General features: G+C 38.2%; 1 protein-coding gene and 1 non-coding gene across 3 annotated transcripts; both read left to right on the top strand.

Moving 5' to 3' along the window:
* Positions 1-15,301: 15,301 nt before the first annotated feature.
* LOC113572153 (U4 spliceosomal RNA) lies at positions 15,302-15,442 on the top strand. The gene has a single exon (XR_003410076.2). It is a non-coding gene; the product is annotated as a U4 spliceosomal RNA (small nuclear RNA).
* A 4,633-nt stretch (positions 15,443-20,075) lies between these two features.
* Positions 20,076-27,617, top strand: cmasb (cytidine monophosphate N-acetylneuraminic acid synthetase b). Of its 2 annotated transcripts, XM_081712376.1 has the most exons (8): positions 20,076-20,368; positions 21,549-21,691; positions 23,453-23,605; positions 24,162-24,295; positions 24,469-24,563; positions 24,974-25,145; positions 25,471-25,636; positions 25,751-27,617. In XM_081712376.1, exons 1-8 carry the CDS (start codon positions 20,175-20,177, stop codon positions 25,963-25,965), a joined length of 1,272 nt encoding a protein of 423 aa, XP_081568502.1. In that variant the 5' UTR covers positions 20,076-20,174; the 3' UTR covers positions 25,966-27,617. The 2 variants fall into 2 exon arrangements, with proteins under 2 accessions (XP_081568502.1, XP_081568503.1); XM_081712377.1 differs by lacking the exon at positions 23,453-23,605.
* Positions 27,618-27,965: the final 348 nt, after the last annotated feature.

Genomic DNA, 27,965 nt, shown 5'->3' with positions numbered 1-27,965 from the left:
CTGGTCGAAAACGGCATGGCAGGGCTCCAACGAACCGCAGCCGGAGAGAGCGGACTATCTGTTTCCCCTCCCCTTTCTCGGTGGTGAAGAGCGCTGAAAGATGCAACTGATAGAGAATGCAAACAAATTAGGCTACGAGTAGAAATATGGGAATAGGCTGTCTTTGACACTGTTCTGGAGAACACGTCGAGTGCGCAGGCTTTTAGCGCTGGTTTGACGTTTCATATTTCCTGCCACTTCATCGCTTTAAACTGATTTTATTCTAATCCGTTGCAGATTACTGTCAAATGGGAGGTTAGGTCCTCTACTTTAGGAAACATTTCTTTCAAATCATTGACGAGGACAACAAATTAAATTTTTATTCTGAAAGCAGTATATGAGGTTATATGCCCATTTTGCTCCGTAGCTCATTTCACACTATCCCTTTCACTTTTATGATCCTCAGAGTTTTGCAAGAGCCTTGCCCACACTTTTCACTTTTGAAAAGATTATGGTGAGCCAAGTTTAATCTGCAGCTCTAGTCACCTGTGAAAATTTAACTGCCTGGGAGACATCTATTCTCCAGTAATGGGACTGTGAATAGTTTATTTCTGTCAGTGTGGAGAAATATATTCCACTATTTTTGCCCCACTGTGCGGTTGTAAATATGAAGTCTAAAATCAATAGTTTTGTCATAAATGTATATCACCAGCTCAATTCCTATTCTACTTGCTGATTTCTTAGTTATTTCTTTTAGAGCTATCTCTCTCTCTCTCTGAATCCCATCTCTCTCTGTACTCTATTGTTCACTCTCACTCACTCTCTGTAGCCTATCTGTCACTGTGCTTCTTCTGTCTCTCTGTATCCTATCCTCCACATCCTATACTCTTCCTCTCCTATCTTTGCATTCCAGTGTTTGGTGGAATCTGTGACCAAGCCTTAATTAAGTCCATACTGTGACTACCATGTATTACAGTCTTGATTAGATTATCTTCCTCCTTCACCCCCTTGACTTTTAAAAACTGTACCTGGCGTTAAAGGGAGATCTAACACTTTTAGATAGACAGTTCTTTACCTCCAAGATGATTCTATAGCTCCAGAAAGTTGAATTCCTGAGAGAGAGACAGAGACAGAGAGAGAGAGAGAGAGAGAGAGAGAGAGAGAGAGAGAGCGAGAGCGGGTGGGCACAAACAGCCTGGCAGTTGGCATTTGGCTGGTCTGGCACCGAATGCCACCATGGCAAGTGATTTATGGTTATGCAAATGCAGTTGTCTGGGAAGAGAGTGGGCACTGCCCCAATGGCTTATGGGAGAAGTGGAGAGTGGCAAGCATGAGTCAGGCTCATAGTGCTGAGACAGCTGGAAGCAAGACGGGGCAGAAATGGACTGATGAGTGATCCAGAGAGGGAGAGATAAAGGGATGAGATTGGTAGGGAAACAGAGAAATTGCCTTCAGAGATCTTCAGAGTGAGTGATGAGATGATAAAGAAAAATGGGGCAGGCCAGCATGTGTATCTGGCAGACTGACAATATGCAAGAAAAAGAAAAACATTTGGCATGTGTGCAGGGAACAGGAATAAAGTCTCTCCATGTGAGTTGTAAAGCAATGTTGTAGGTCAGGAATATGTGTGACTCAGGAGTCATGAGAAGTGAGCTGTCAGGAAAGCAGAAGTGAACCTCTGGCTCAAGACAAAAATAATCTTATTAGAGTTCCATAATAATTCATTCAATTCAAATATCAACCAATTCTGAAACTGATGGTTACATGTGACCTGCATGTTTAATATGTTTTTAATTTACGCTGAACCTGCATTAACTGTCTGACCTTGCCTAATCACAGCATAACCTTGATACACATTTCATGTTTCGATAGCTGTGTCCACGCATACTCTCAGCCTCCACTGTTAGTTACCAGTAGTGTGAGTGCCCCCTACTGTTTATATGGCTGATCAACTCAGTGGCAGGTTAGAAGACTTCTTAAGGGAATGGATATGGAAGAAAACATTAGACCAAATGTTAATTTATTAATTCTGGCAAGGTGCATCATAATTGCTTTAACATATTTTATATTCCATATATTTCTTAGTAAACTCAGCAGGAATCTGTATTTACTAGTCTACTTTTTTATTTTGTTATTAAACAGTTTGCGACTAGTGTAATAAAATGCACAAAATGTCAGATTTACTCTGATTAAAAGTCGAGATGATTGTTTTAAATTTTAAAGCTAACCCTTCTCATGACAAGTTTTGTCAGGGAAAAGGCTCTTTGATGTGACTACAGATAGGTGTGATTTGAGAGACATTTCAGGGCTGGAGTTAAATCTCGACACCAGATGGACGACTCTGACACAGACAAGACTGGCATGGCAGGAGGGAATTGAGCTGAGAAAACGCATCGCACACTCAGAGGCAGGTTATTTTAGGCATGAATACCGCTCACTGTTAGCCAGGAGTCATTGAACAACTCAGTGGAGCACAGTACTGACTATCCTTCTGACTTCTAACTCTCAAAGTTCCTATGATGGACTGACTACACCCTGTAGTATGGGTGCCTGATATAATAAGTTGATATAATACTAGAACAGCAGCGAGGAAAAAAAAGCCTTGTTCTGGAATATCCGGGACTTTTAATGTAGGCATAGTGCATATTGCAAGAGCCCAAGTCAGGCTGAGTTCATGCTAATGAGCTGAGAGTCTCTGTGTAGAGTTTAGTGGATGAATGCGTGATTGACAGGCTGTATGGCTTTTGTTTTCCTGGGACCGTGTGTACTGTAGACCCGAAGGACAGCTGGTGAGACAGACTCAGTGTCTCTCAACATGAAATGTAAATACTGCTCATAAGAAGGAGACCTATAGATAGTGACAGAACCAAACTTTGCATAAATTACTAGGAAATGGATGTTGGTGTTAATTCAACATTTTTTTTGTTTGTTTTAGTGTGGGACATGCATATATCAGATACAATTTTGCACATGTCTGAGTTCTGTTTATAATAAAACAATGATAACACTTTGATGCCAAGCAATCCTGTTATTGGCATTTTATCATTTGTTCTTGATACCAGTGTGTAGAGTAGTGATTAAACATGAAATGACATCTTTAGTCTGCCCAGGCAGACTAAAGTATGTACTGAAAGAACAGAAATCATGATTTTACCAAAATCTAATGCTGAGGGGGATAGAGGGAGCGTTTATCTTTGCCTCCTCAAGCACGAAGCAAGCAAAGGCTATTCAACTTGTGCTCAGTTCAGTGTAAAGTTATTTCTTTATTTCTGATTGGCTATTCAAGTCATATTAAACTTGACAGAGCACGTAGTGCAGCTCAGCAGAACTCATAGTTCTAACCGTTATTGCACATAGTAGAGGTAGATATTATGGCAAGTTAAACAGCTTTACGAGTTTAAACTCACATCCACACGGTAATGTTAGCTTAATTTTGGTGATTTATTGCTTGATATTTCTTTAACATTTCTAACTAAATTTAATTTTTGTAAACTTATTTTATTAGCAGTTAGCTGTTGGCTAGTGGCAGCTAATTTCCGTTAGCTCTCATTTGACTATAATTTACAGCTTTTCGCATGTTTTATTTTGTGCATTTAATAAGAAATACGAAGCCGCATAATGCATCGTTTTCTGATTAAAAACATTGAGCTTGGTAACGCCAAATCTCTTAGCTCGTCCACGTCTGTCAGACCCGTTTCTGCGAGCTTGTGCTGTTTCCCGCGCAAAAGCCGAAGCATCTTATGGATTGAATGATTCCTCACCGTCGCAGCCAAACCTGAAACCTTTTCCAAAGCGCACGTTTGGCCACGCATCACACTTAAATCAAGACATATTCGCATTTAAAAATTGTTTATTTCTTTCGATTTAAGACAGTATAATTAGCTCAGCTGTAATCATTTCCATTCAGGGTCAGCTAAAGGCCTTCCTCTGAGCCTTTGTGTGGTTAAAACTCAGATGTGTACTTTAGCGTTAGCCACACTACTAGCAGTAATAACTCACTAAATTACTAAATTAGCAGTTTTCGCCTTAATGCAGCTGACGGTGTAACATTTTATATCATCCTTTAAATTGTATTTAATTTAATAAAACAATCCCATAAGATTGTGTAATATTTTTCAGTTTTATTAACTCCAAACAACTTTCATTGGTTAATTCTGCTTACTGTTTTTCTTTATGAAGAAAAAAAACCCACAGTTCTTGCTAGTAGATGCTAGTTTAGTGCATCTACTAAACCGAGATACCAATAAACATGATTGTCGCGCGGAACCATCTCTTTTGTACTGCCCTGACAGTTGGTGGACATGATGAATTCCTTATATGCCCAAGGCAACTTGGTCTGTAAATAGCACGTGGAATAGTTTTGGCTTATGAATATGACTAAAGATATGCCCGCCCATTGTTTTACTGCCCCCCTTTCCACCTCCTTTAGGACTTGCCTAAAAATTAGAAACCCTGATTTTGAAGTGATAATGAATGTAGCAACATGTTGTTGTTGTTGTTGTTGTTGTTTTTTTTTAACTCTCCCTCCCTTTCTCAGACTCACATACACAGAGTACTATGCTTTAATCATTTTGACCAGTTATTGAATACATTTGCACCACTCTGGATTTCTAGATTTTGATTGGTTCCAGAACCCTGCTTTGCTGTAATATAGATCATCCTGAATGGAGCATTAAATGTTTTTGGGCTATACTTTAGAAACCAGGCCTACATTTAATTCTGCGGCATAATACCTGTAATCTATAAATCCTTTAAGTTTGGAGAGAAGTGATTCAACTATGACATTAGGTCTGCCCTCCTCTTTAGAACATTTAAGATTCAGGAAAAGGCAGGTATTGGAAATGCATTTGTCAGTGCAATTTTTCTATTTCTGCAAGGCAGCATGCAAATCTAGGCTCTCTCATGGCACTGTGTGTATTGCGTGGGTGCAGCTTGGTCTCTCATGTTGAAACTGAGCCATGGCTCTGCCATCTGCTGCACTCTATTTTCATCCCTGAGCTAAAAGTCAAAGGATACATTAAAGAACCTTTTATTAGTTTAATGGCTTACATTTACTTGCTATACGTAAGAATATGTTACTAAATGTAAAGGCCAAAACTCAGAGAGTGGTAAGAGGCACTGCCCCTCTCAAAAGATCTTTTTAGCCTAAGTGAGTACATGGATCTTCTTTTCAATATCAACACATTAAACAAATAACATTAAAGATTTATCACAAGTTTACAATTCAATAAAAACATGTCGAAAATCTTTATTATTTCCTGAAAGTAGAGATTTGGAGTCCTTATCCTGGGGACACCATGCACTTTGCCTTGCCCTTTTCTCCACTCCATGACAAGGCTGATCTTGAGAAGGGCTTCATAATCAAGTGTGTTAAAGCAGGTAAGGTCCAAGGAACAGGGCAAAGTATGTGGTATCCAGGACCGGCTGTGAGAACCAAGCACCCAAAGCAATGAAGTGTCACACAGGAAGAAATGAAGACTCACATGCACCAGGGAGTGCAATAAGATTATTCTAACAGTCTGACACTAGCTGCTATTTACCCATGTTGATATTGTGAATGACGTACTCCTTTAGAAAGGGGTTCTAGGTATCAGCTAAATTCCATGTTACTGTAAATGGGTAAACTGCAGGAAAATAATGCAGTTGACTGAATATTACAGCAAATTATTTCATGTTATCTGAGTATTGAATAATCCTGGAATTATGTGGTAGGGCAGATGAATGATGTTAGTCTACTATACCAAACATTCCTGGAAAAAGCAAATACTTGAACAGAAGAATCCTATACTATCTGAAAGTGTGATGGTGAGAGCATTGGGGATATCTTGTTTCTGCAGAATCCGGGGGGCTTGTCTAGAGGGAGAAGGGCAAAAATCTCTCATCAAAGCTGCTCCTTTGAGCAAATAGACACTCATCAAGGATCTTTACCAATTTTACTTTGGTAAAATCCTCTGTACACCAAAGAGAATGAGAGACTCACTCTGTCTCTTTCTCTCATATATACAGTGAATATGGGGAATGTCAGTAAAACCTAATCTTTTTTAATAATCAGTTTAAAAATCAAGCATTTGCCATGCTGCAGTATCATATAATGCCCCGTGTAGCAAAGGCTGAGGGCAACAACCATACGCGGTCTCGTACCCCAGTCTTCCAGGCAGTAAATATGATGTCTAAGCCACTTCACTGGTACAGAAGCCAGAATATCCATTTTAAATTTATGAGTCACGGCTCCATCACACTACCCTTCAGGGAGTGACGGTCTCCGTCACACCCTGATTTATTAATGTATTCAGAGCTTTTCAGTTCTTTGCATATGAAGACATGATCAATCATCCACCTAGGCTACTGGCAACAATCATGTATAATGCCAATATAATTTTTACAGGCTGATATCTACAGCATACAGAAAGTAAGCCAAGGGTCACAGTACTGTTAGTGGAGCACATCGACCTTCAGTGGTCTCTACTCATGTAACCAAGCTGCTGTCTGACTATATTGAAAAGCACAGGTCCATTCTAGACAACTTAAAGGTGAAAGACAAGTTGTGCTCACCAGAGATTGCAGACACACACATGTTGTAATCCTATTATCTGCATACTCACCTGGATTTACTGTCTCCAACCCAACAAGTGTGAGAAAGCACTGCTCACAGTGTAGCTGGTGAAAATCCTCTCATGAAGTAAACTAAGAGAGGAGAGCACCAAAGTGCACCACTGTCAGAATTGATGACCCCTATACCAAGGCTCCTCTGTCCATTCCTTTTAAGAATGTTTTAATTCTTCATTTAATTTTGTCTGAAAAGGTGAAGGAATGGTAAGTCAACTGAAAAGTTTTGCTGTTTTTTTCAATGTTTCAATTTTTCTATGTGGGGTCACATATTCTGATGGCAGCTGTGTTAACTGATGACTATTGTGCCAGAACGTATGTGTACAAATCGGTCATTACATCATTAATCACATTAACCTCCATATCTAGCGTTTAAAGACAGGACCAGGCATAGGCACATTTGTCACAGTTTCATAATCTGCCATGGGAATTTGTCACCCCACTGCGACTCCACAATAATAAAATATTAAAAGCCTTTTAGGAGACTAAACTTTCTTTAACATTTTATCCAAATGAATGAAGCCCAATAGAGAGCATCTTACAAATGGTGCACATTATCTGTTTAGCACGATCGAACAGGCATGAAGTATGATATAATTATTCCAGTGGCTTTGCAATACCTTTCTTATATAAAAGTATTGCATTGTATGTCACAGACAAAATTAAATGTATCTTTCTTAGTGTTACTCAGTGCTTTTTGAACCCAATGGTGAAATGTAGGAATAGGTCTGCTGAAAAAAATTATCTGCAGGGTCTAGGATCATTACCTGTTATCTATGAATGTTCCAGGTTTCTGACTTAAACCTTTTTTTTTAATTTTTAAAATTTTTTTTTTACTTGTCTTGAGCTACTTCTAGTCCGCACCAACAGCAGTACAGTTTCAATTTGGGTATCTATTATTTAAGAGCTTAGTACAAAATTTCAAATGTGTAGAAATCAAAGAGGACAGCATGAATGGCCATTCAGGAAGATAAAAAAAAAAAATAGCTGCAGTTCGGGTTCTATAATTGTTGTGCACAACTGTGCTTGAATCTATATACATACAAGAGTCTAGAATATAAGATTAAGTTTTCCCATGCGGAACAATCTTACTGTGGTTCCACTGGTTAGCAGAGGCTCTTCTGTCAGAACGACGCTAATACGAAGAAAATATATTCAATTTGCAGGTAAATACAGTAAACACAGTGAATCTAGTATCCACTCTAGATGCGAGTTCCAATGAGCAGCCACCAGACTTGTATCCTCTCGTGGCGCCAAACTGCATACGCATGTAACCTAGAGGGGGCGCTGCAGTACAGTTCTCGGACCTACACACTAAGGGAACATTGTCTGGGCAAAGTGTCTGAATTGAATTTTTTTGGTATAAATTAAACAAATAAAGCCACTTTGTGTGTGGTTGCACCTTTTATAGCGTGTGTATTAATCGTTTACTAAATGTTTTATTGTGCCTGGCGTTTTGATTTCTTCAGGCATAAAAGCTTGCTATTAGCGTATATATTGCCTGACCTTCCTCACATGTAGAAAATTTGTAATGACATTCATGTTTAAGTACATTTATGTAATTAATAGACAACATAAAATGTAAATACACGCATCTCTCATCATTCGGCTTGGTAACAGTAGCAGAATGAGAAAATAAAGCGCATCGGCATATCTTACTACGTAAAGCGTTCGTGCCCGTGAAGAGCAACTACAAATTAGCGTCGTCTTCGGTCACAAAAGCCGAAGATCACAGAATTCGATGCAACACCGGATGCTATGGAAAGCCAAAGTGGTCAAAATTCACCTCAAACTAAACGCGTTTTATTTGCAAAAAGGCGAAAAAAGCGACGTTTTGGGCGTTTTTACGTAGCAAAATATGCCGTTGTTATTCGCTACGCTGTAAAATACACCACAAAAACCATCAAAAAATACTGTATTACATGGCGTTTATATGTCCGTTTAAAACATCTCAAAAACGCAGTTTTAGAGTACTTAAAGCAGCGTTTTTAAGATGCTTTCGCCTCCCTCCAGTGCCGTTAAAAGCGCAACTTTATAATTAGATAATGAGCTCTACCGGTTTTTAACAGCCAATAAAGTTGAACTTTCTTCGCCCAATTGCGCACGAACAAGGTCAGACCAGACCAATTCACTATAGAGCTTATAGACTGATAAACCACTGCTCAAGTTTGTTTATTTTTGGAATCCACATATATATTCATTTATTTATGAATTTGTACAGTTTTTAGATAGCAAAGTTATCTATCTAGCTAGAAGTTTAGTAGACCTAGCAGTGACCATGATTAGGTACTTCGGACATCGTACTTTAAATGGGCAAGTACTTTAAATAGGAAATTAGCTAACTTAGCTAGTTAGCAACATTTCCTATAGCTGGAAGATGGTGAGGAGGAGCTTCATTTTGTATTGTAGATGGACACAGAATAACAGCACTCGACACTCCGGGACCCTATATAATTCAATCAACTTTAACGAGGTAAGGGCCATTTTAAATGAGTTAATTGTCAAGTCCGTTAAACTAGTAAAACACTAACGTTAACCATAGCCAACTAGTTAACTGATAAGTGGCTGCAAAACAAAGCTCACCCAAATGTAGCTAGAGTTGGCCAGTCATAAGTTGTTTCTAGTGCTAGACTGAAAGCAAGTTTGTCATCTTGTGGGAACAAATGCACATTTGTGTCAAACTTGATGGCTAACTATCAGACAAAAACAGACGCTTCACTTGCCTTATTTGTTTACCCATTTAATCAGCTACAGCCATGTACAGCCAGCAAACCGGCGCTTGTGCATTGTAATCCGATAAAGTGTAGCACATGCGTGTGGTGCTGTTTTGCGAAACTGCTGCAGCTATAGAAATAATTTAAATAAATTATTTGATCGCCAGTACTACTGGACTCTTTGGTTAGAGTTTCATGTTACAAGTTTAACAGACTCTGATTAACTTGTTTAAAATGGCCCTTACCTTGTTCATTTTTGTTGAATTACATCTGGCCCCGGATTGTCGAGTGCTGTCATTCTGTATCGTTCTGTACACTTAAAGCAATATTTTTACAGCATTTTAATCTGACATGTAAACGCAGTATAATACTGTGTTTTTGATGGGTTTTGTGGCATATTTTAGGGTGTAGTGAAAAATAACGGCATATTTTGTGGTGTTTATTTCGCCGTTTTATAAATAAAACGTGCTTCGTTTGTCGTGAATTTTGACCAATTTGGCTTTCCGTACAAAACCACGCCTTTCATTGGGGAAAAAAAACATTCTGCGAAGTTTAAAAGGAAGTGAAGTTTTGTGAAACAGATTTAACAATAAATGTTAACACCAGCCTATTGTAATAAACGTCCACTCAAAGAAAGAGTCAGACATAGAAAAACTAAATATTATTGGACTCCTTCAATATCTCTTTTCTCCTTTTTGTTCACAAAATCAGTGTGGAAAAATGCCCCACAGAGTGGCCAGCCATCACTTATTTTAATTTGTACCATTACCTCGCTGAATCATAGATTGTTTATACAACTATACATATACAGTCTATGATTCGGACAGGTATAAACATTTTTAAACAAACAAACCAAACATTCTCATATAGAGAATTAGTTAACTTTTCATCCTGCCTCACACAAAATGTCTGCTGCATGCAGGATCCCATATTATCAGGATCCCTTAAAGGTGCTGTGGCTAGGTAATGTTATCCCTCCTATCTAATGATAGCTTTAAGCCAAATATTATATCTTTTTGCCTTTTTTTCAAACCCTCAGTGTGCACTCACACCAACAGACAACTGTAGCTCAATGGGAAAATTAAACTAACATCTTAAATGCAAAGGGATCACTGTAGGGGAAAGTCAACCTTACATTAAAACCAGCGGCATGTACTGTATATTTATTAATAGGACAATGGAGATAAGATACTGTGATGACCCCCATGTCCTCTTTTGGCTGGCTGGGGTATTGCAGGACTGGGGTGGGGTTCTGCTTATGAAATGCACCTGAGGGTATTTACGTGAATGGCTTAAAAAGAGACTGAGAGCTTACTAGAAGGTGGAGGTAAATGTGTGCATTGTAAGGGTGGTTTACTCCTATGTCTCTTTTCTCATTCCATAGGCTACCTGTACTCCCATATGTGAACCAAGAGTGCTGTGTAAACTGTTGTAACTATTTGCATAACCCTCCTGATGTACTGAGTTTTAATGAGATAATTTATGCACAGTAACCAAACCCTTCTCCTGCAGAACTTTGTTTCAACTCTAATCTACCAGGCCTGGCTCCAATATTCAGATGCTCCTGAAGAATTTGATTAATTATGTGTGTTCAATTATTGTTAAAGCTTAAGTGTGCAGGATCAAAGATGTACAGGTGCAATAGTGCACACCTTATCTACTTTCCTTATCTAATGAGTTAGTTGGTTCAAGTGTGGACTACCTTAAATAGTACAAGCTTGATAAACAATTAACCCAACTTTGAAGCATGTGCTAGAGTTCTGCTCTTGCAGTGATGTTTAGGCATCCTTATCTCACTGGCAACTTTTTTATTCCCTATTTAACTATTGCAAAGTGTGAGACTGCAAGGACTAATATAGTTGTGTAATACAAAGCATCTTGTTTACTGTTGTATTATGAAGGATATACAGGTTTACTTGAAATGTGAATTATATTTTTAGTTAGACATATTGGATAAACACAACTGTGAAAAATATATGTGCGGTGGTTTGGCAAGGGTGGGATTAAAAAAATCTTCTGCACTGATTGCAGGCATTAGTATTGGTTCGATAATGATAACGATACAATACTGATATTTTGCATTTGAATATGGCCCAACATAGATAATGATCTGATTTTTCATTAAAACCACTGTGGAGCTGTTCTTTAGTTGTTTGGCAAGATGTTGTTTTGTGCGAGATGTATTACATATGTTATTTTACAGATAAAATAAATAAAATTATACAAACAAAAAACTTTGTTTTCAAGGCATGCGTTTCAGTCAATGACAAGCATTACAGTCAGTGTGTCTCTTACTGAGATGATATTTACTGCCTTTCTCATCACCTGCTTGATTCTCAGCTTTACTGTACTCACCCTCAGAGTGCATTCTTTCTCCCAAGTATGGCTACATCAGTCACTCACTCCTTAATTTACACTATATTTTTTGCATTTTTCTTATTAGCAAATGCAACTGCAATTCCACATTAACTTAATAACCTTATAACTGTTCTTGTGAATTTCAGCTGTTTTACCCGCCATACACCAAGCGCACACCAGGCTGTGAGTGAGCAAAGAGAGACTACCAGTACTCTTCACAGAGCTTAAACCTATAGAAATTTAATCTGAGAATATTTCCAAGATGGTTGTTCTTTCTAGCCACAAACAAACAAACAAATAAATAAAATCTATGGACAGTTAGTTAAAGTTACCTTATTCTCCAGCTTCTTATTCAGAGTCTACCTTAACACTCGGAATAGCGGAAAACAGCGTTTATTCCGTTTAAAAAAATGCGGTACGAATATACTAAAGTCAAAGATGAATTAGCTTCGTGAATTTAAAGAAAGCGAGTATCTTACTTTATTATTCTCCTCTCTGGATCCCTTGGTCAGATGTCTGCTATCTTTCACCTTTCCCCGACCCAGAATTTCCTTTACTCCATAGCCAAACTGGAAAAGGCATCGTTTGTTTTTTTTTAAAGAATGAATTAATAAACAAATCACAGTTGGTCGAGGAGACATATATATATATAAGCAAGCTAGCAATGAACAGTGCTAAAACGCCATTTTGTCTCGTTTAAATGCTCTAACTAGAAGGTAGGTAAACTATTCCGAACACTAGGTTATCAAAATGATAGGAATGGAAACCACACGTGTCGAATCGGTTTCTTTATAAAAATGTATTCAACGATATCCGATCAAGCATTTTTGCAACTTTCGATACGTGATATCGGATCTGTGCCATATCTAATCTGGCCTGATCTTTAAGATCAACAGTCACATGAGTAAAAATTACAAAGAAATCGAACTTATTTATGAGCATTAGTAGTAGAAAAACATAAGAATATGACTAGATGGTTAAAAAAACAAATTAATTATATTCAATTTCTTACCTAAAATGACTGCCTCAACACTTTTTCTTTCACACCTGTGCTATTTTGAAGGGACCAATTAAAATTTAGCTTATTTGATATTTACAAATAATTAATTTAGGCTAATTTAAGTTTGATTTCAAACTGTGAACGTACCACTTGTGTGTGCATGAAACTACCATTGTCTTCCAAATATCAGGGGTTTTGGTCCTCTTATTAAGTGACCATGAATCATTTAGATTTACATTTACGGAATTTAGCAGACGCTCTTATCCAGAGCGACTTACAAAAGTGCTTTGTCATTTACTCATAGAATATATCCTAGTACACTACAGTAGGTTAGAATCCAACATACCAATGAACTAGAATACTTTAGAAATACAGGGATCAATGCTGATACCTAGAAATACCAAATACATAAGGTCTTTCTTAAACAATGATAAGTGCAATAAACAAAAATTAACCAACATAATAATAAACAATACCCTACAATAAGTACTAATTTAGTAAGTCAATATGGGAGCAGGGTCAGTTGTCCTTTAAATATTCCGCAAATAGATGGGTCTTCAGACAGCATTTGAAGACATGCTGTCTGGACAACATGTGGGAGTTCATTCCACTATTTTGGAGCCAGGACAGAAAATAGTCTCGATGCGAGACTATGAGACCTGAAGCAAGGTATTTCAAGCCAAGCCGTACTTGAGGTTCGAAGTACTCGAGGTACGGATCAGCCTTGACCATTGACCTCGTGTATGAAGGGGCTGGTCCATTTTTGGCTTTGTAGGCAAGCATCAAGGTTTTAAATCTGATGCGTACAGCTACTGGGAGCCAAAGAAGGGAGCACAGCAAAGGAGTAACATGTGTGAAGACCAGTCATGCTGCTGCATTCCGGACAAGTTGTAGAGGTCTGATGGCTCTTAGAGGAAGACCAGCAAGTAATGAGTTGTAGTAGTCTATCTTTGAGATCACAAAAAACTGCACAAGCACCAGGGAAGCTTCCTGTGAGAGAAAGTGCCGAATCATTCATATGTTACAAAGGAGAAATCTGCAAGACCAGGTTAGCTTTGAAACATGAGTTGAGAATGACAATTGGTTGTCCAAAGTTATGCCCAGGCCACGGGCAGCTTCAGGTGGTGATACCAAGGAGTTCTCAATGGAAACTGTGAAGTTATGGTAAGGGTTGGGAGTACCTGGGATGAACAGAAGCTCAGTTTTACTGGGGTTGATCTTCAAGTGGTGGCCTGTCATCAGTTTGTTGGTGGTTGGATTTCTATGAATTTCTTTGAATGTCCACATTAAAATAACACAGAGACCAATTAGAGTAAATGTAGGCTGTGGATTATGGGTAAAAATAATTTTGTAAATAGAAAAGAACAAAAATTCACAGAGCACACATAAATATCGACACATTTAAAACGTTCAGCATGAAAACGAGTAACAGCATTCCTGCTAAGACAAACAATTCCACGTTAGAATGGAAAAAGCTCACAAAATGACATCGAAGTGGGCGACGCCCTCCAGGAAACTGCCTTTTCTCTAAAACAGTTTGACTGGTTGACAACAGGTTTTCTTTTTTGTTGTTTTTCTCATCCCCCATGTATTCTTTCACATCTTGATGGGATAACGTGATGTCCTGGACTTACACAGGCTGCAATTATTTTATATGCGTGTTTACATACACTATTATTAACACTTATTCTATGGCATTTTGTTAGATGTTATGGTCCTCTTTCATGAGAGATATTTGCTGATGCAGCTATTGTAGCCTATTATTCATTTGAAAAATGATAACGTTTAAAAAAACCCTATTAAGAAACCCATTTAAAGGGACGAGATTTGACTTGAAAAGGCAGTTGTTGCTGCACAATTACCTACACAAGGTATAGTTTTACATTTCACAAGATTTAGGGAGTTGTGACTTAAATGGACGTGGCGCCAAGAAGTTTACTAAACAAACTCCTTGCATGAACGTATTGCATACATTAGCATGGTGTTGTAAGAACAAACAAACACTAACATTTCGCCATTGAATGCTATATGGTAAAGCCGGAAAATGAGTTACAGAACCATTCGAAGTCAAATAACAAGGCCTGCTTTGATGCGTCATTAGCGTGTGGAGATGTAGCTTCACTGCCATCTTGTGGTGCTGTATTAGCCAGTGCTCGAGCGTGTTTTTTTCATACCGGAAGAACGCTGATCTTACCTCCCTCGGGTATCTATCGATCAATCTATCTATCTATATCTATATATCTAAATAATTTTAAATGCACTTTCTTTTAGATCTATACATTGACTTGATGTTGTAAAATCATACGTATTGTAATTAGCTTTCGGAATAAGCCAGGATTATGTTATAGGCTACTGAAATTTCACGAGTCTCCTCCTCATTGGTCAACCATATGCACACGCCCTACTTATCCCCCAAAATGCAATTGGGAATCTTTACGAATCTACTTTTAAAAAAATAAAATAAAATAAAATAAATATATATATAATGGAATATGAATAGTAAAAATGTTCATTCTATATACTTTATCAAGCTAAAATTAAACGTATTACTTTTAATGCTGTCTATGGGAGCTAATCAGTGTTTACCGTCATCGGGACATTTCAATCATTTAAATATATTATCTTGTGCCAGACTTCGTTCCTCAGCTTTGCGCAGTGGCAGTATCGTAGCCTATGAGGTTTATCCGAGGCGCGATTATTGCTAGTTGAAAACTTTACCCAATACCCCGCCTTGACGACTTGAAATATAGTCGGCTGTGGCAATTTTTGACGGTCTCTACGGAGACTGCACATTTTGTTGTGATGTTAGAACCAGAATTATCTGAATAGAGTGGGTGTGTGGATATTTTTACACTAATTTTGTATATGTAGAATTCTGTCATGTGTTGCATAATGCTATAAATGTTTTGCAGCCATTATTGAAATTCATAGTGTATCTATGTGTTACGTTTTCAATTGTTTTATTTTTATTTACTGTATCCATACTCACATGTTGTGTCTACCATTAACGTGTGTGTGGCTTTAACAGAGATCCAACTGAATGTATTTTAATGTATTTGAAACTTTCCGAGAAAGTAGTGGCGGTTCCAGTTCACGCTTCCTGGTTGTTGTGACATTGTGGAAAACAATGTTCAATAAAAATGTTACGGAGGATGTGCGATTTCTCTAACTTTCACGTGTATTGTAACTGAACGACAAAGAAAATGTTATCGACCCGTCTTGTCAGGAAACGGTCATTAGAGTACGGTAGCGATCCGTAAAATGAGAGAATCGAACGAATGGGAAATGTTTTGTGCAAAACTGATTTGGTTTGATTGTGTGCGAGTCATTACTGACGCTCATGGGTGTCATAAATGAGAAATAATGCATTAAGAGAGGTGGCAACACTGGTGTTGTAGCCCATGAAACATGATAACCGACTTGGGGAGTATGGAAAGCCAAAGTGGTCAAATTCGTTCCGTTTGCTAATAAAACAAATTTCCGTTTGCTAATTACTGAGATTCATTCAAGACTTTTGTATCCCTTTACAGGTTGGTATACCATACTGACCTTGCGTGGAAAGTTTTGTGTGTGGTTGTAGTATCCAGTGACACACGCGAGGTGTGTGTTTATTATTCTGCTCCTCCCCTATGGAACATGAAAAGCCAAAGTGGTCAAAAAGTTGGGCTGGAGTCAGTCCAGTATTACTGGAGATCCATGCTCATTTCCACTTGCTCATCTGGGCACTGAGCCCTAAATGTGGCAGTAGTAGCTCAGTGGTAAAGAAGTTTGCCAGTTCAAGTCCTGCCACTGTTGGGCCCCTGAGCAAGGCCCTTAACGCTCAATTGCTCAAATTGTACTCAGTCATAATTGTAAGTCGCTTGGACTTACATAAGAGAAAAAAAAACAAAAAACACTGGACATTTAAGATCTTCAGCTGTAGCCTATGCCTTAGAGAGTATTAAGCAACAGATAGCTGGTTACACGGATGTATCAAGTTAGTGATATTGACAGTGGCTGAATGCTAGAAAAAAAAACAAAAACAATGAACGATGCACTATAATAGCTAATAAGATCAACAGGCTGATAAAATCTTTATCATAGTCTAAGTTTTTCATTCACAAATTAATAAAAATTAAGGCATTGGTTGACACCTATATTTTGACTTTTTATATATATATTTGTATACATTTTGACACCCCTGAAAATATTTATCAGTAAGCACACTGCATTGTTCTCTCCACCACAATCAGTCCTGACTCTAGAAGGCATACCATACTTGGCCACAGTGCTTTTAAAGCTTTCCATCACAGTGTTGCTCCAGTTGTCATTGGAGGCACGTAGGAAGACGATGAGATGGCTATAACCATCAATGCCTCCATGAATAACCATTGTAAAGGAAATACAATGCGTTTCAGTGATTCACATACATTCAGCAGTATCCTGTTCCCTAGGAAAAATGTTTATGTAAGCAAATAACTTTAAGGGACTGAGACAATAGATCAGATAAGCAGGAAAATGTCTCTCGTTTTATTGCCTGCAATTGCTTTATTGCTTGCAATTAAGGGATGACACTCAAGCAGATTGTTACCAGCCGGCCTGAAAGAGATAAGCAACGCTTAAAGCTGATTGGTGTATGAGCCATAGCAACAAGAGGCAGGAAGTCCGTGATTGGTCAAGGCATACAGTTAGAATTGTATATCAAGCAATGCTCTGTATGACTCGGGGCTTCTCTTGGTAGTGAGCCCCACACTCTGTGGAATCTTTCTTTTCTATTAAAACCTTTTTTACTTATTATCCACATCTGACTCCCCGTTTCATTGAATTTCCACCACACCATCCTCCATCTAAAATAAAGTTCAGTAATAATGTTAGTATATGCTTTGGGGAACAAGAAGACAGACAGCTTGCCATCTCTCTGGATGTTTAGGCTACTCATTTTCAAAAAGTCTATAATTAACAGTTTATTTGAATTTATTTACCCAAGAAAGAGTGGCATGAGTTAAGGTCTGAGTATTTTACCTTATGAATTTTTTTTGCCACCGAGAGTTACATCCAGCCACACGGTATGCTCTTCAGTGTAGCGTCTGATACATTGCTCTAAGTGCAGCTGCTGGAAGATTAAACCAACGCATACTCGCCCACACTCTGCGTCTCTGGACACAAACTCCCATGGCACGCAACTGTGCACGAACAGCCTCAGGTCCAAGCTGGTCATTTTTAGCCACCAGGTCCCTGATCATTTCATTCAGAGCAGAGTCTGCCATGTCAGAATATGACACAGAACAAGAGAACTCTAACTGTTTGAAAACCAGAAAGACAACCAGATTAAAAATTCAACAATATATATAAAAACATTTAATATACTGTACAAAAATGAATGAATTAAGATGTTAGTCTCATTTTGTAAAAAGTTGATTTAAATATGATTAGACCGATACTGTGGGAATTCAGTTTCACACTCCACTCCTTTTTTGTGACGCATAAGTAAAATGTTTATCTAGGTAAGCATATTCTGTATGAATTTCATTTTATAGGGATATATCTATATGCAAGTCTCAGTTTCAAGTTTTATATAACTTGGGGGGAGGGGAGGGGGAAATGAAGTGTGGGCAAGTCATTCCATCACAAACAATACAAGAATTAAACAAACTTACCTCAAACGTCTTCTGACTGTACACGACGACATGCAAAATGTCTGCCATCAGTGTTGCTGTAAAACCACATGACCTCAGAAATAATAATTGGTCTCTAGTGATAGAGTAATGTGGTTGAGTTCTAGTGCCACTCCAACTCAGCGGTGCCTGGTATACTTGAACTGGCTGCAACAATAGTACAAGACAATTTAGGTTGCAAGTTCTGCTTAAATATAGACTATAGGCCTGTAAAAAGTGGCAGCTTTCCCCACTTGAAAGTATAAACCATCAATACATTTTTTAAAAGTACAAATCTAAGTGTTCAGCACCATATATTGATAATACCATTTTACAGGTAATGAATATATGTCCGAACTTCCTGGAGATATTCACTTATGTCATTAATTAGCTGATCAGCTGCAGTGACATTTACGAATCTTCCCCTGGCCCATTCAAGACTCCTTTGCATCGTTTCCAACATACACAGATGCATGAACTTGCAGTCATTTAAAGTTAAATGTATGAGGACAAAAAGCAGGCACTGTGTAACACATTTCAATCAAATATGGGCATTTATGTAACAAACTAAAGCACAGTTTCCCAACCCTGGTCTTGGGAGTGCCCATTCCCTGCATAGATTGATGTCCTTCGTGGTCAAACCCACTGTTCCAACCAATCTGATAATTAACAAGTCAGTCCTGGTTGGAAGAGGATGTGTGAAATCAGTTGTTCTTAGTTCTACTAGACCTGTCCTGGTAGCACAAATTCTAGATCAGCACTCTTACAGGCACAGGTGTGGGTGCAGCCAATTCTTGAAACTTTACTAGGCAGGGTTAGAGTTGGAACAGGAACACAAAAATAAGTCACGTTTCGTCAAATAACCCTAACTAACTACACTAGCTAGCTAGCTATCTGTCTGTCTACCTTTGGGTGAACTTTGTTTTGCAGCCAATTATCAGTTAGTTGTCTCTGGATATAGTTTTATCAGTTTAATGGACTCATTTAAAATGGCCCTTACCACGTTAATGTGGAATTAAATACAACAGGTCCAGGATTGTCTGTTAATAGTAGTCGAGTGGTCATTAAGTGTCCGTCGACAATGTAAAATGAAGTTCCTCCTCGCCATCTTCCAGCTGTAGGAAATGTTGCTAGCTAGTTAGCTAACTAGTTAGACAGGTGCCTATTGAAAGTATGATGTCTGAAGTATCTAACCATGGTCACTACTGCAAGGTCTACTAAACTTTTAGCCAGCTAGCTAACAAGTGTATGAATAAATAAATTCTTGAGTGAATTAACACATATGTAAACCCTAAAAATAAACAAACTTGAGCAATGGTTCATCAGCCGATTAAGATCTGTACTGAACCGGTCTGGTCTGGCCTTGTTCGTGAGTGACTGGGTGAAGAAAGTTCTAGTCTATTGGCTGTCAAACCCAATAGGTGGAGCTCATTATCATACTATAAAACGGAATTTTAAACACCGTTGTCAGCACGCCAAAAATGCGTAAAAACGGCGTTCTGAAGTTCTTAAAGCAGCGTTTTTACGACATTTCAACTGACATATAAACGGCGTAAAATATGGAGTTTTTGATATTTTTTTTGTCGCGTGTTTTACGGCGTATTGTAAACTAACGCCGTATTTTGCGGCGTAAAAGCGTCCAAATAAAAACAAAAAACGTTTCGTTTGATGTGATTTTTGACCACTTTGGCTTTCCATGTTCCATAGGGGAGGAGCGGAATAATAAACACACACCTCGCGTGTGTCACTAGATACTACAACCACACATGCAACTTTCCACGCAACGTCAGTATGGTATAGCAGCCTGTAAAGAGATACAAAAGTCCTGAACGAATCTCAGTAATTAGCAAACGGCAAAACTTCAACTGGAGTCTGTTGTTGACTATGGAGAGCAATATGAAATCAACACCCAGTCAAAGTAAAGTTTCTTCAAGCTTCAAAAATACCCACAGAGCAGCACTCATTCTGGCTAGGGGAGGTAGTAAAGGGATACCCCTGAAAAATATCAAGATCCTTGCTGGGGTGCCCCTAATCGGATGGGTTGTGAGAGCAGCGTTGAACTCAGAACTTCTTGACAGGTAAGATGCCTGTGCTTTTATTTTCATGGTATTCTGTGACCATGTTTAGTGTTCTGTACTCTGTGTACAGAACACTAAACATATGTCTCATGTTTGCTTATCTAGTTTAAGATGATATGGTCAACAATTTACTTTATTGCTATACTGATGGCAATGTGGGAGGTCATATCTGTGATATGACTGTTGGGAGGAAGGGAGGAACCCGGATCGTTTGTTTTTATTACCATGGAACAAATGCAAAACTCTGCATTGTGGACTCTGCATTGTTTTATTAGCCTAGTTTAACCAGTCATAAAAGCAAAAGGAAAAAAGATCACACTTTGTTCTGAGTGGTCCTTTTTAGATTAAATAAACAAGATGAAATAAACATCCAACACTCTCAGTAACATAAATGATGTAGAAGTAGAGAAGCTTCGAAATACATTCAGTAGATTAATCAACATTTTTTTAAGTAAGTGTAACTAAGATTTGTTTATAGTCTGGTGAATTCAGTTGTTTTCCCACTTTATTTGGAGTGACCAAGTTTATAGATGTAGATGTTAACTTGAGAAGTCACTGCATATGTAACAGGTGTAATGCATACCATCTTATCATACTCAACAAGCTATTATAGAGTTGACAACATTCTGCAACTGGATGTTAGTTAGGGTTAGCATCAGGATTAGGGCCAGGGTGATGATTAGGATTGGGTTTGGGTTGAGATTAAGGTGGAGGGATGAGGTGCCTTACACAGAGGTCTGCAGAGGCTTACCAAGAATCTTTTGCAGAAGCTTGCAGGGGCCTCTACAGAGGAGGGTTACGTGTATGGTAGAAGAGGTCAAGCAGGAAAGCCCTTGCCCTTTTGAGTTTTATGTGCATCTCTCTCTTTTGTACCTCTACCATAGCTTTTACTACTTTTTAAAGCAGACATTTCTAGTGTATATTACAATATACAACAAAGTGTTGGACAGGCAACATGCTTATAAACATTTTCATACAACTTTATTTTGTTTATATCAGAGTTGGGAGAAAAGTGTAGCCAAATGTAAAATGTCAACAGAAATAATGATTTCCATTTAACTACTGTTACTGAAAGTGTCTATAGTGTAACACCATTATTTTGCTGAATGTTTACACTTTTGGGTAGATTAAATGCGTAGCTTCAGTGCAACAGTTCAGAATGTTGTTGGCTCGTTCTCAGTGTGTGGGTGTCCACAGACCATGATGAGATAGAAAGGGTTGCCAACCTGTGGGGTGCTCAGGTGATCCGCCGGAGTCCAGAGGTGTCCAGAGATTCCTCAAGCTCACTAGAAACCATCCAGGAGTTCCTCAGATTGCGGCCAGGTACAGTTTTTTAGATGAGCATTTCACTGATGGAGCAGCACCAACCACTGAATGCAAAAAGATTAAACAATGTTTACATGAAAAAGTATATTATTAATATAACATTACAAAGAAAAAACTTATTGGCAAGTCATAAGTCAGCAAGTAAGGGATGGTTTTGTGTGGCTGCAGATTTATTAATGTTAAAATACTATTAAACCTTTTGCTATTCTCCAGTCAAAGAAGGAAGGAAATTACAATTTCAGATGGTACCATCAGGCTGACACAAATACTTCATTTCAAAAGAGTGTTGAGGTGTGTTTGTGTGTCTGTCTGTGTGTGTCTGTCTGTGTGTGTCTGTCTGTGTGTGTCTGTCTGTGTGTGTGTGTGTGTGTGTGTGTGTGTGTGTGTGTGTGTGTGTGTGTGTGTGTGTGCACGCTGCTGGGTGTAAAGCCAGGGAGACAAGGGTGGGGAGATGTTTGTGCTGGGTGTAACCTGGGGACATAAGATTAGCCTTTGTTCTTTTTTTTTTTTTTTTAATATCTGGGACATGTTTAAAAGGTTATGTTCAGATTCTAGTTCAACAACAGTCCTCACTAGTGTACTCATTGCAATCCCCATATAACTGCGTAAAAGCTAAAATAGCATGGGAATCTGCACACAAATCACATAAATAAGTAGCTTGGCTTATGTACAAGTAAAGAAAGTTAAACTGGCCTAAGCACACTATAAACAGCCAGGTTAATACATGGCTTTTGTCCATGCAAACTCAGGCATATGAGTTTCTCCCCCTTAAAAGTTTTTAAAAGATCAATTTAGCAGCTCTTCCATACCACACCCACTCAGTGTCTGTATCCCCAGTTGCATGTGATCCTAACCACACTGCATGCCTTCCTTAGGTATTCCCTCTAATGTCATATGACAGTGGTAGCTCAGTGGTTAAGGTACCACTGGCTCAGTGGTTAAGGTGCTGGTTCAAGCCCTACCACTGGCAAGTTGCCATTGGGCCCCTGAGCAAGGCCCTTAACCCTCAGTTTCTCAAGCTGTACTTAGTCATAATTGTAAGTTGCTTTGAATAAAATCGTCAGCTAAATGTCATAAAATGGAAAGACAGCAGTACATTAATTTCTATTTTCATCAGTTTTATTAAATTATTTTATTAAATAAATTTTAATTATTTATTTTAAATTATATTTATTATGTCTGTTTTTGTCTCCTGATTGATATATAACTGCATATGTGATATGTAATTGTTGTGTTGTAACTGAAAACTAAACCAATAGCACTCCAATCTTTTGTCATGGAGAGATTTCTCTCTTCTCCAATTAAGGTCCATGACAAGTGAAGAACACAGAATGACACGCGTTTAAAAATAAGAATAAACTTTTCTGGAAATAATCCATTCTCTGTAACAAGGAGCAGTTAAATCTCAAGAGGAAAAGCTAACCTTTTAAGCATTTATGTTAAACTTAACAGTTTTGCAAAGCGGGAACGTCTTCACTATGTCTCATTGGCTTGCTAGAATTCTTTCTTTCTCACAGTCTATTAGTAAGGTTCACTGGCTCTTTGTTGCTCAGCACTCTCCCTTTGCCCAAGGTCATTTGTACTCACACACATGCACAGTTCAGTTTGGGGTTCTCTGTCAAGTCACATTATGAAACACAGCGATAGATTGTTATCTTGTGTATATATATAATATAAAAGTAGAAAGATGTATATTCTGATTATTATTCTGCACTTTCCCCATTTGGTGGACAAGCTCTGCTCACATCTGTCTTTTAGAGGTGGACATTGTCTGCCATATTCAAGCAACATCCCCATGTCTGCACCCTTACCATATCAATGAGGCATTAAAGATGATCACAGACAAGGGCTATGATTATGTCTTTTCTGTGGTGCGCAGACACCAGTTTCGATGGTCTGAAGTAAACAAAGGTAAGAGTGAATCCTTTTCCAATGCAAAAATGTAATATGACCTCTGCAGTAAGCAGCCCTGTTGATGCAAAGTAAGAGTAAGCAAGCAAGTTATGGTTAGTATGTAAGCCCTAGTTGGGGCAGGTCTCATAGCAGGGCTCTTTTAGGATCCGCTTCATTTTTATGGTAGCCTATACATCTATTTACTGTATTGTTATATTTGTTGTATTTATTATTGTATTTATTGTATTTCTTTAGTTAACATCTTAAATTCCAGGCTTATTATTTAGTTGATAATATTAAGTTGTTTTTTTTTTGCTTTTGTTTTTTCAGTAACTACTGTGAATTATTCAGTAAGTAGTAATATGAAAGCAATATGAAAGGTATGCAGAGTATGAAATGAGAGTCTGAACCCTCCTGCCAGTTCCTGTATTTTACCTCTGATGTTGCCTCTGAAACATTCTTTGGCTCTTTAAAATATGAGCAGAAGTAAGTTTAAGTAATCCGGCTCTGCATACATGACATGAAAAGCACCTGTTCTCAGGACAGCCTCCCTCTGATTTCAATCCTGTTACAGATGGGAAGAACACCATTCCTCTGAACATCAATCTTGCCAAGAGGCCCCGGAGACAGGACTGGGCGGGGGAGTTGTTTGAGAATGGATCTTTCTACTTCTACAAAAGAGAAATCTTAGAGAATGGGCTTCAGCAGGTGCAGTATTTGATATAATTCATACTTCATTAATGATGCTGCTCTAAGATGATTACAGATCACAGTGATCAATTAAAATAACTAATATAAACAAATCAGAGGTTCTGTAGAGGTTCATTGTGAAGTCTGTCTGGTTTGCATAAAGTATGTGGTCATATTTTGTCCTCTCCAAGTGTGGGAGAATCGCCTATTATGAGATGCTTCCTGAACACAGTGTGGATATTGATGTAGACATAGACTGGCCTGTGGCAGAGGAGAGGGTTCTCAGGTAGGGAAAAAGGCATCAAAGAAGTCACTTTCTTTTTTCTTATTTTGTCTTGTAATTGTATTTTGTTATTCCATTATTTGTACAATGGTGGATAACCTACATAGATGTAAGCTGGAGCAACATTTTGTGTGGTTCTATAGTTGCTTCAGTGTGGTGGATAATAGTGTTTTTTTCAATTTCTATAAAGGTATATAACCTAAAGCTGTTCAGCATACAATATAATACACAGCATTTGAGTCAGTGTAAAGTTGTTTAACTCCAATTTATGAATTCTTTTGCATATGTTCAAAAAGCAGAGCCATATTTACAAGGAACAGAATACAGGAAACATGGAATTTACAGGGAACAGAATTCAGTTGCATAAATTTTCACTTCTGCATGAATGCTTTGTTGTACTGTGCATTCTGTAGGTTTGGTTATTTTGGGCAGAACAAACCAGCACACTTCAGACTCCTGTTATGCTCTGTCTCTGGCTGTTTGACTGATGGACAGATGTACACTTCAGCCTCTGGAGAAGAGCTGGTGTCCACTAACACACGAGATCTCACTGCCATAGGAATGCTGCAGCGTGAGAAAACAGAGGTATATGTCTGTGTGTATAGGTGGGTGGGGTTTTTGGAAGCAGGTGTGTTTGTGATTGACTTAAAGAGCAGAGAACTGCTGGTGACTTACTTGTCCTTGTACAGCATTCTAGCTTTCTCTTGTCTTATTGCATTTTCTGTTCAAATGGTGAACTGTATGTACACTACATATTCCTGATGTAATATTTTACTGGTTTTGTTTCTTTTACCAGTTGTTAAAACATTTGATGATAAATACTGAGAATCAGTTATGCATATCCTGCGTTCTTAATATGTTGCTGCTTGGCTAGCACATAATGCATCATTGCTTTTGTTATCGATGCTAGGTAATCCTGATGTCTTCCAGTGATGATCCAGTGTCCAGGACCCTTGCTGAGAAGCTTTCCCAGCAAGCTGGCTGCACCCTCAGGTACATGGTGGAGCACAAGCAAGCAGAGGTGGAATGTCTGCTGAAAGACAGGGGGCTCCAGTGGGAAGACGTGGCCTACTTTGGTGAGGCTCAGAAATTTTAATTAGCAGCATGTTCTTTACCACGTTGGCATGTCAGAGAGGCAATATTTTCTCACGCAACTTACTCCCTGCCACACTGGTTTTCCTTGACCTCAGGTACAGACACACAGGACCTGGACTGCCTGTTGAAGGCTGGCCTGAGTGGAGTTCCCCCAGATGCCCCTGTAGCAGCCATGATAGCTGCTAAGTACACCTGCCACAGTCCGTCAGGGCGTGGAGCCCTCCGAGAGTTTGCCCAGCACATCCTACTACTGAAAAAGAAGGTGACTTCTGAGATGTATGAGGACTGCATCGATAGAAAAAACTTTTAGAGCAAATTAAATTTGTTCTTATTTCTACATTGGTCAATTTAAATTTTTTCCTGTGGAATTTTTTTTTTTTTTTAAATCCTTTTTGTTTTAAAACTGTTGCTTCGCTACTGTTCATATTCTTCTTGCTTTACTTGGTTTAGTTTTCTTTTCTTTCTAAATTTGTTTCTCTGGACTACATTGCTTTTACACACCACGTTCTCCCTTGCTAAACAAACAGAATTTAAAGTCTGGTTTTAAAGCCTATCTTGACTTCAGAGTCCTCAAATAAAAATAACTGGTTTGCAACCTAAGTGTTCTGTTGGACTCTTGTCAAAACAGTTATTAAATCAAGAATCTACCATCTAAAAATATTAACATTTTAGATTTCTTGTCAAAACAAGATCTTGATAAACTTAAGCATGCCTTTATTTCTATCAGGATTGATTACAATAATGGTCTGCTTACTGGTCTTCCTTAAAATAACTGAATCTCAGTTGAACTCAGTTGATTCAAAATGCAGCTGTCAGATTTCTTGCAAGATCCAGTAGAATGGAAAACATTAGACTGATTCATAAATCCTTACATTGGCTTCAAATATTTTACAGAATTTACTTTAAGATACCATTACTCATCTATAAGTCATTAAATGTTTTACAGCCAATGTATCTATCATATGCTCAAACAGTACAATCCAAGCTGGACTCTTGGATTCCTAGAAGCTCATCAGTTCATCTTGCCTAAGGACAACACTAAGTATGGAGAAGCAGCATTTAGCTTTCATTTCTTTTAATGAAATGATCTGTTTCTGTTTTAAATCCATTGTCTTTAAGCTTGCAGTGGTAGCTCAATGGTTAAGGTATTTGCATTGTAATGGTATTTGCATTGCTGGTTCAAACCCCACCACTGAGCAAGGCCCTTAACCTTGAATTGCTCAACTTGTACTTGGTCATAATTGTAAGTTGCTTTGGATAAAAGTGTCAGGCAAATGTGAAAATTTTAATACTGTAACATGGCGGCCTGAGTGCCAAAGGGCTTGGAGCTGGACGTACATACTCTCAACTTGGACAAACATTTATTGAAATAAAACAAAGACCAGAATGGTACTTACATATAATACCAACAACAAACATAAGACACACTAAACTTTAACATGATCAAGACCAACATAGTTTCGACTGCATGTTTACATGCAAACAACACTACAACAATGACCAACGACACTGCACACACTGAGACGGGTTTAAATACATAGACATTACGAGGTGCAGGTGTGTGCAGGCGTGGCCACAAACGAAGGTCCTCCCACTGCACGTGGCTGGCTAAACCACGTGACTCGCGGGAGGCGAGCGTTCCGTGACAAATACATTGTTTTATTTAGCTTTTTTATTTTTATTTTTCCTTTTGGCAATAACCTTCCTGAGGTGATATATTGCAAGATGTAATAAGCTTTATTTTTAAATTCTGTGTCAAGCTCTTTTAATTGTCGCTGTATATGAAAAATGCTATACCAATAAACTCACCTTGCCTTAACACAGGAGTTTAGGCGCAAATTTTATGTAAATTGTTTTCCCAATGATGATTTCTGTTCCTCAAGCCTTTAATTAATTTGGTGGTTGAGTGTTTATTGCTCTTATGTTCTGTGTGGATTAAATTGTCTGGATGTGCTGGATTAAGCTGTTTTTAAAAATATATATTATTTGCGTTAAGGAGCATTTGAACAAGTGTTCATGAAATATATATGAATGAACTTTGTATAATGTTCATTGTATAATGTTCATTCATATTTTAGGATTTTAGAGTTATAAATATTGAATATATCATGGGGCAAAAATTAATGCTGGCATGTATAAAGCAGCATATGTTTACCTAGGGTACTGTTAATTTAAAGAATCTTTTGTGAATTGTACATGTGTAGTGTAATCCCTGACGGAAAAGACCCAAATGGAATTGCAGGGTGCCAGTTCCTGCGCTGCATATATGTACTTAATTTGTGCTTAATGATACATTAGTGAACCCAATCA

Source organism: Electrophorus electricus, chromosome 4 (genome assembly GCF_041902795.1).
Source record: "Electrophorus electricus isolate QZ-2024a chromosome 4, ASM4190279v1, whole genome shotgun sequence".
Classification (NCBI taxonomy): domain Eukaryota; kingdom Metazoa; phylum Chordata; class Actinopteri; order Gymnotiformes; family Gymnotidae; genus Electrophorus; species Electrophorus electricus.
This window is presented reverse-complemented; position numbering and strand designations above follow the sequence as displayed.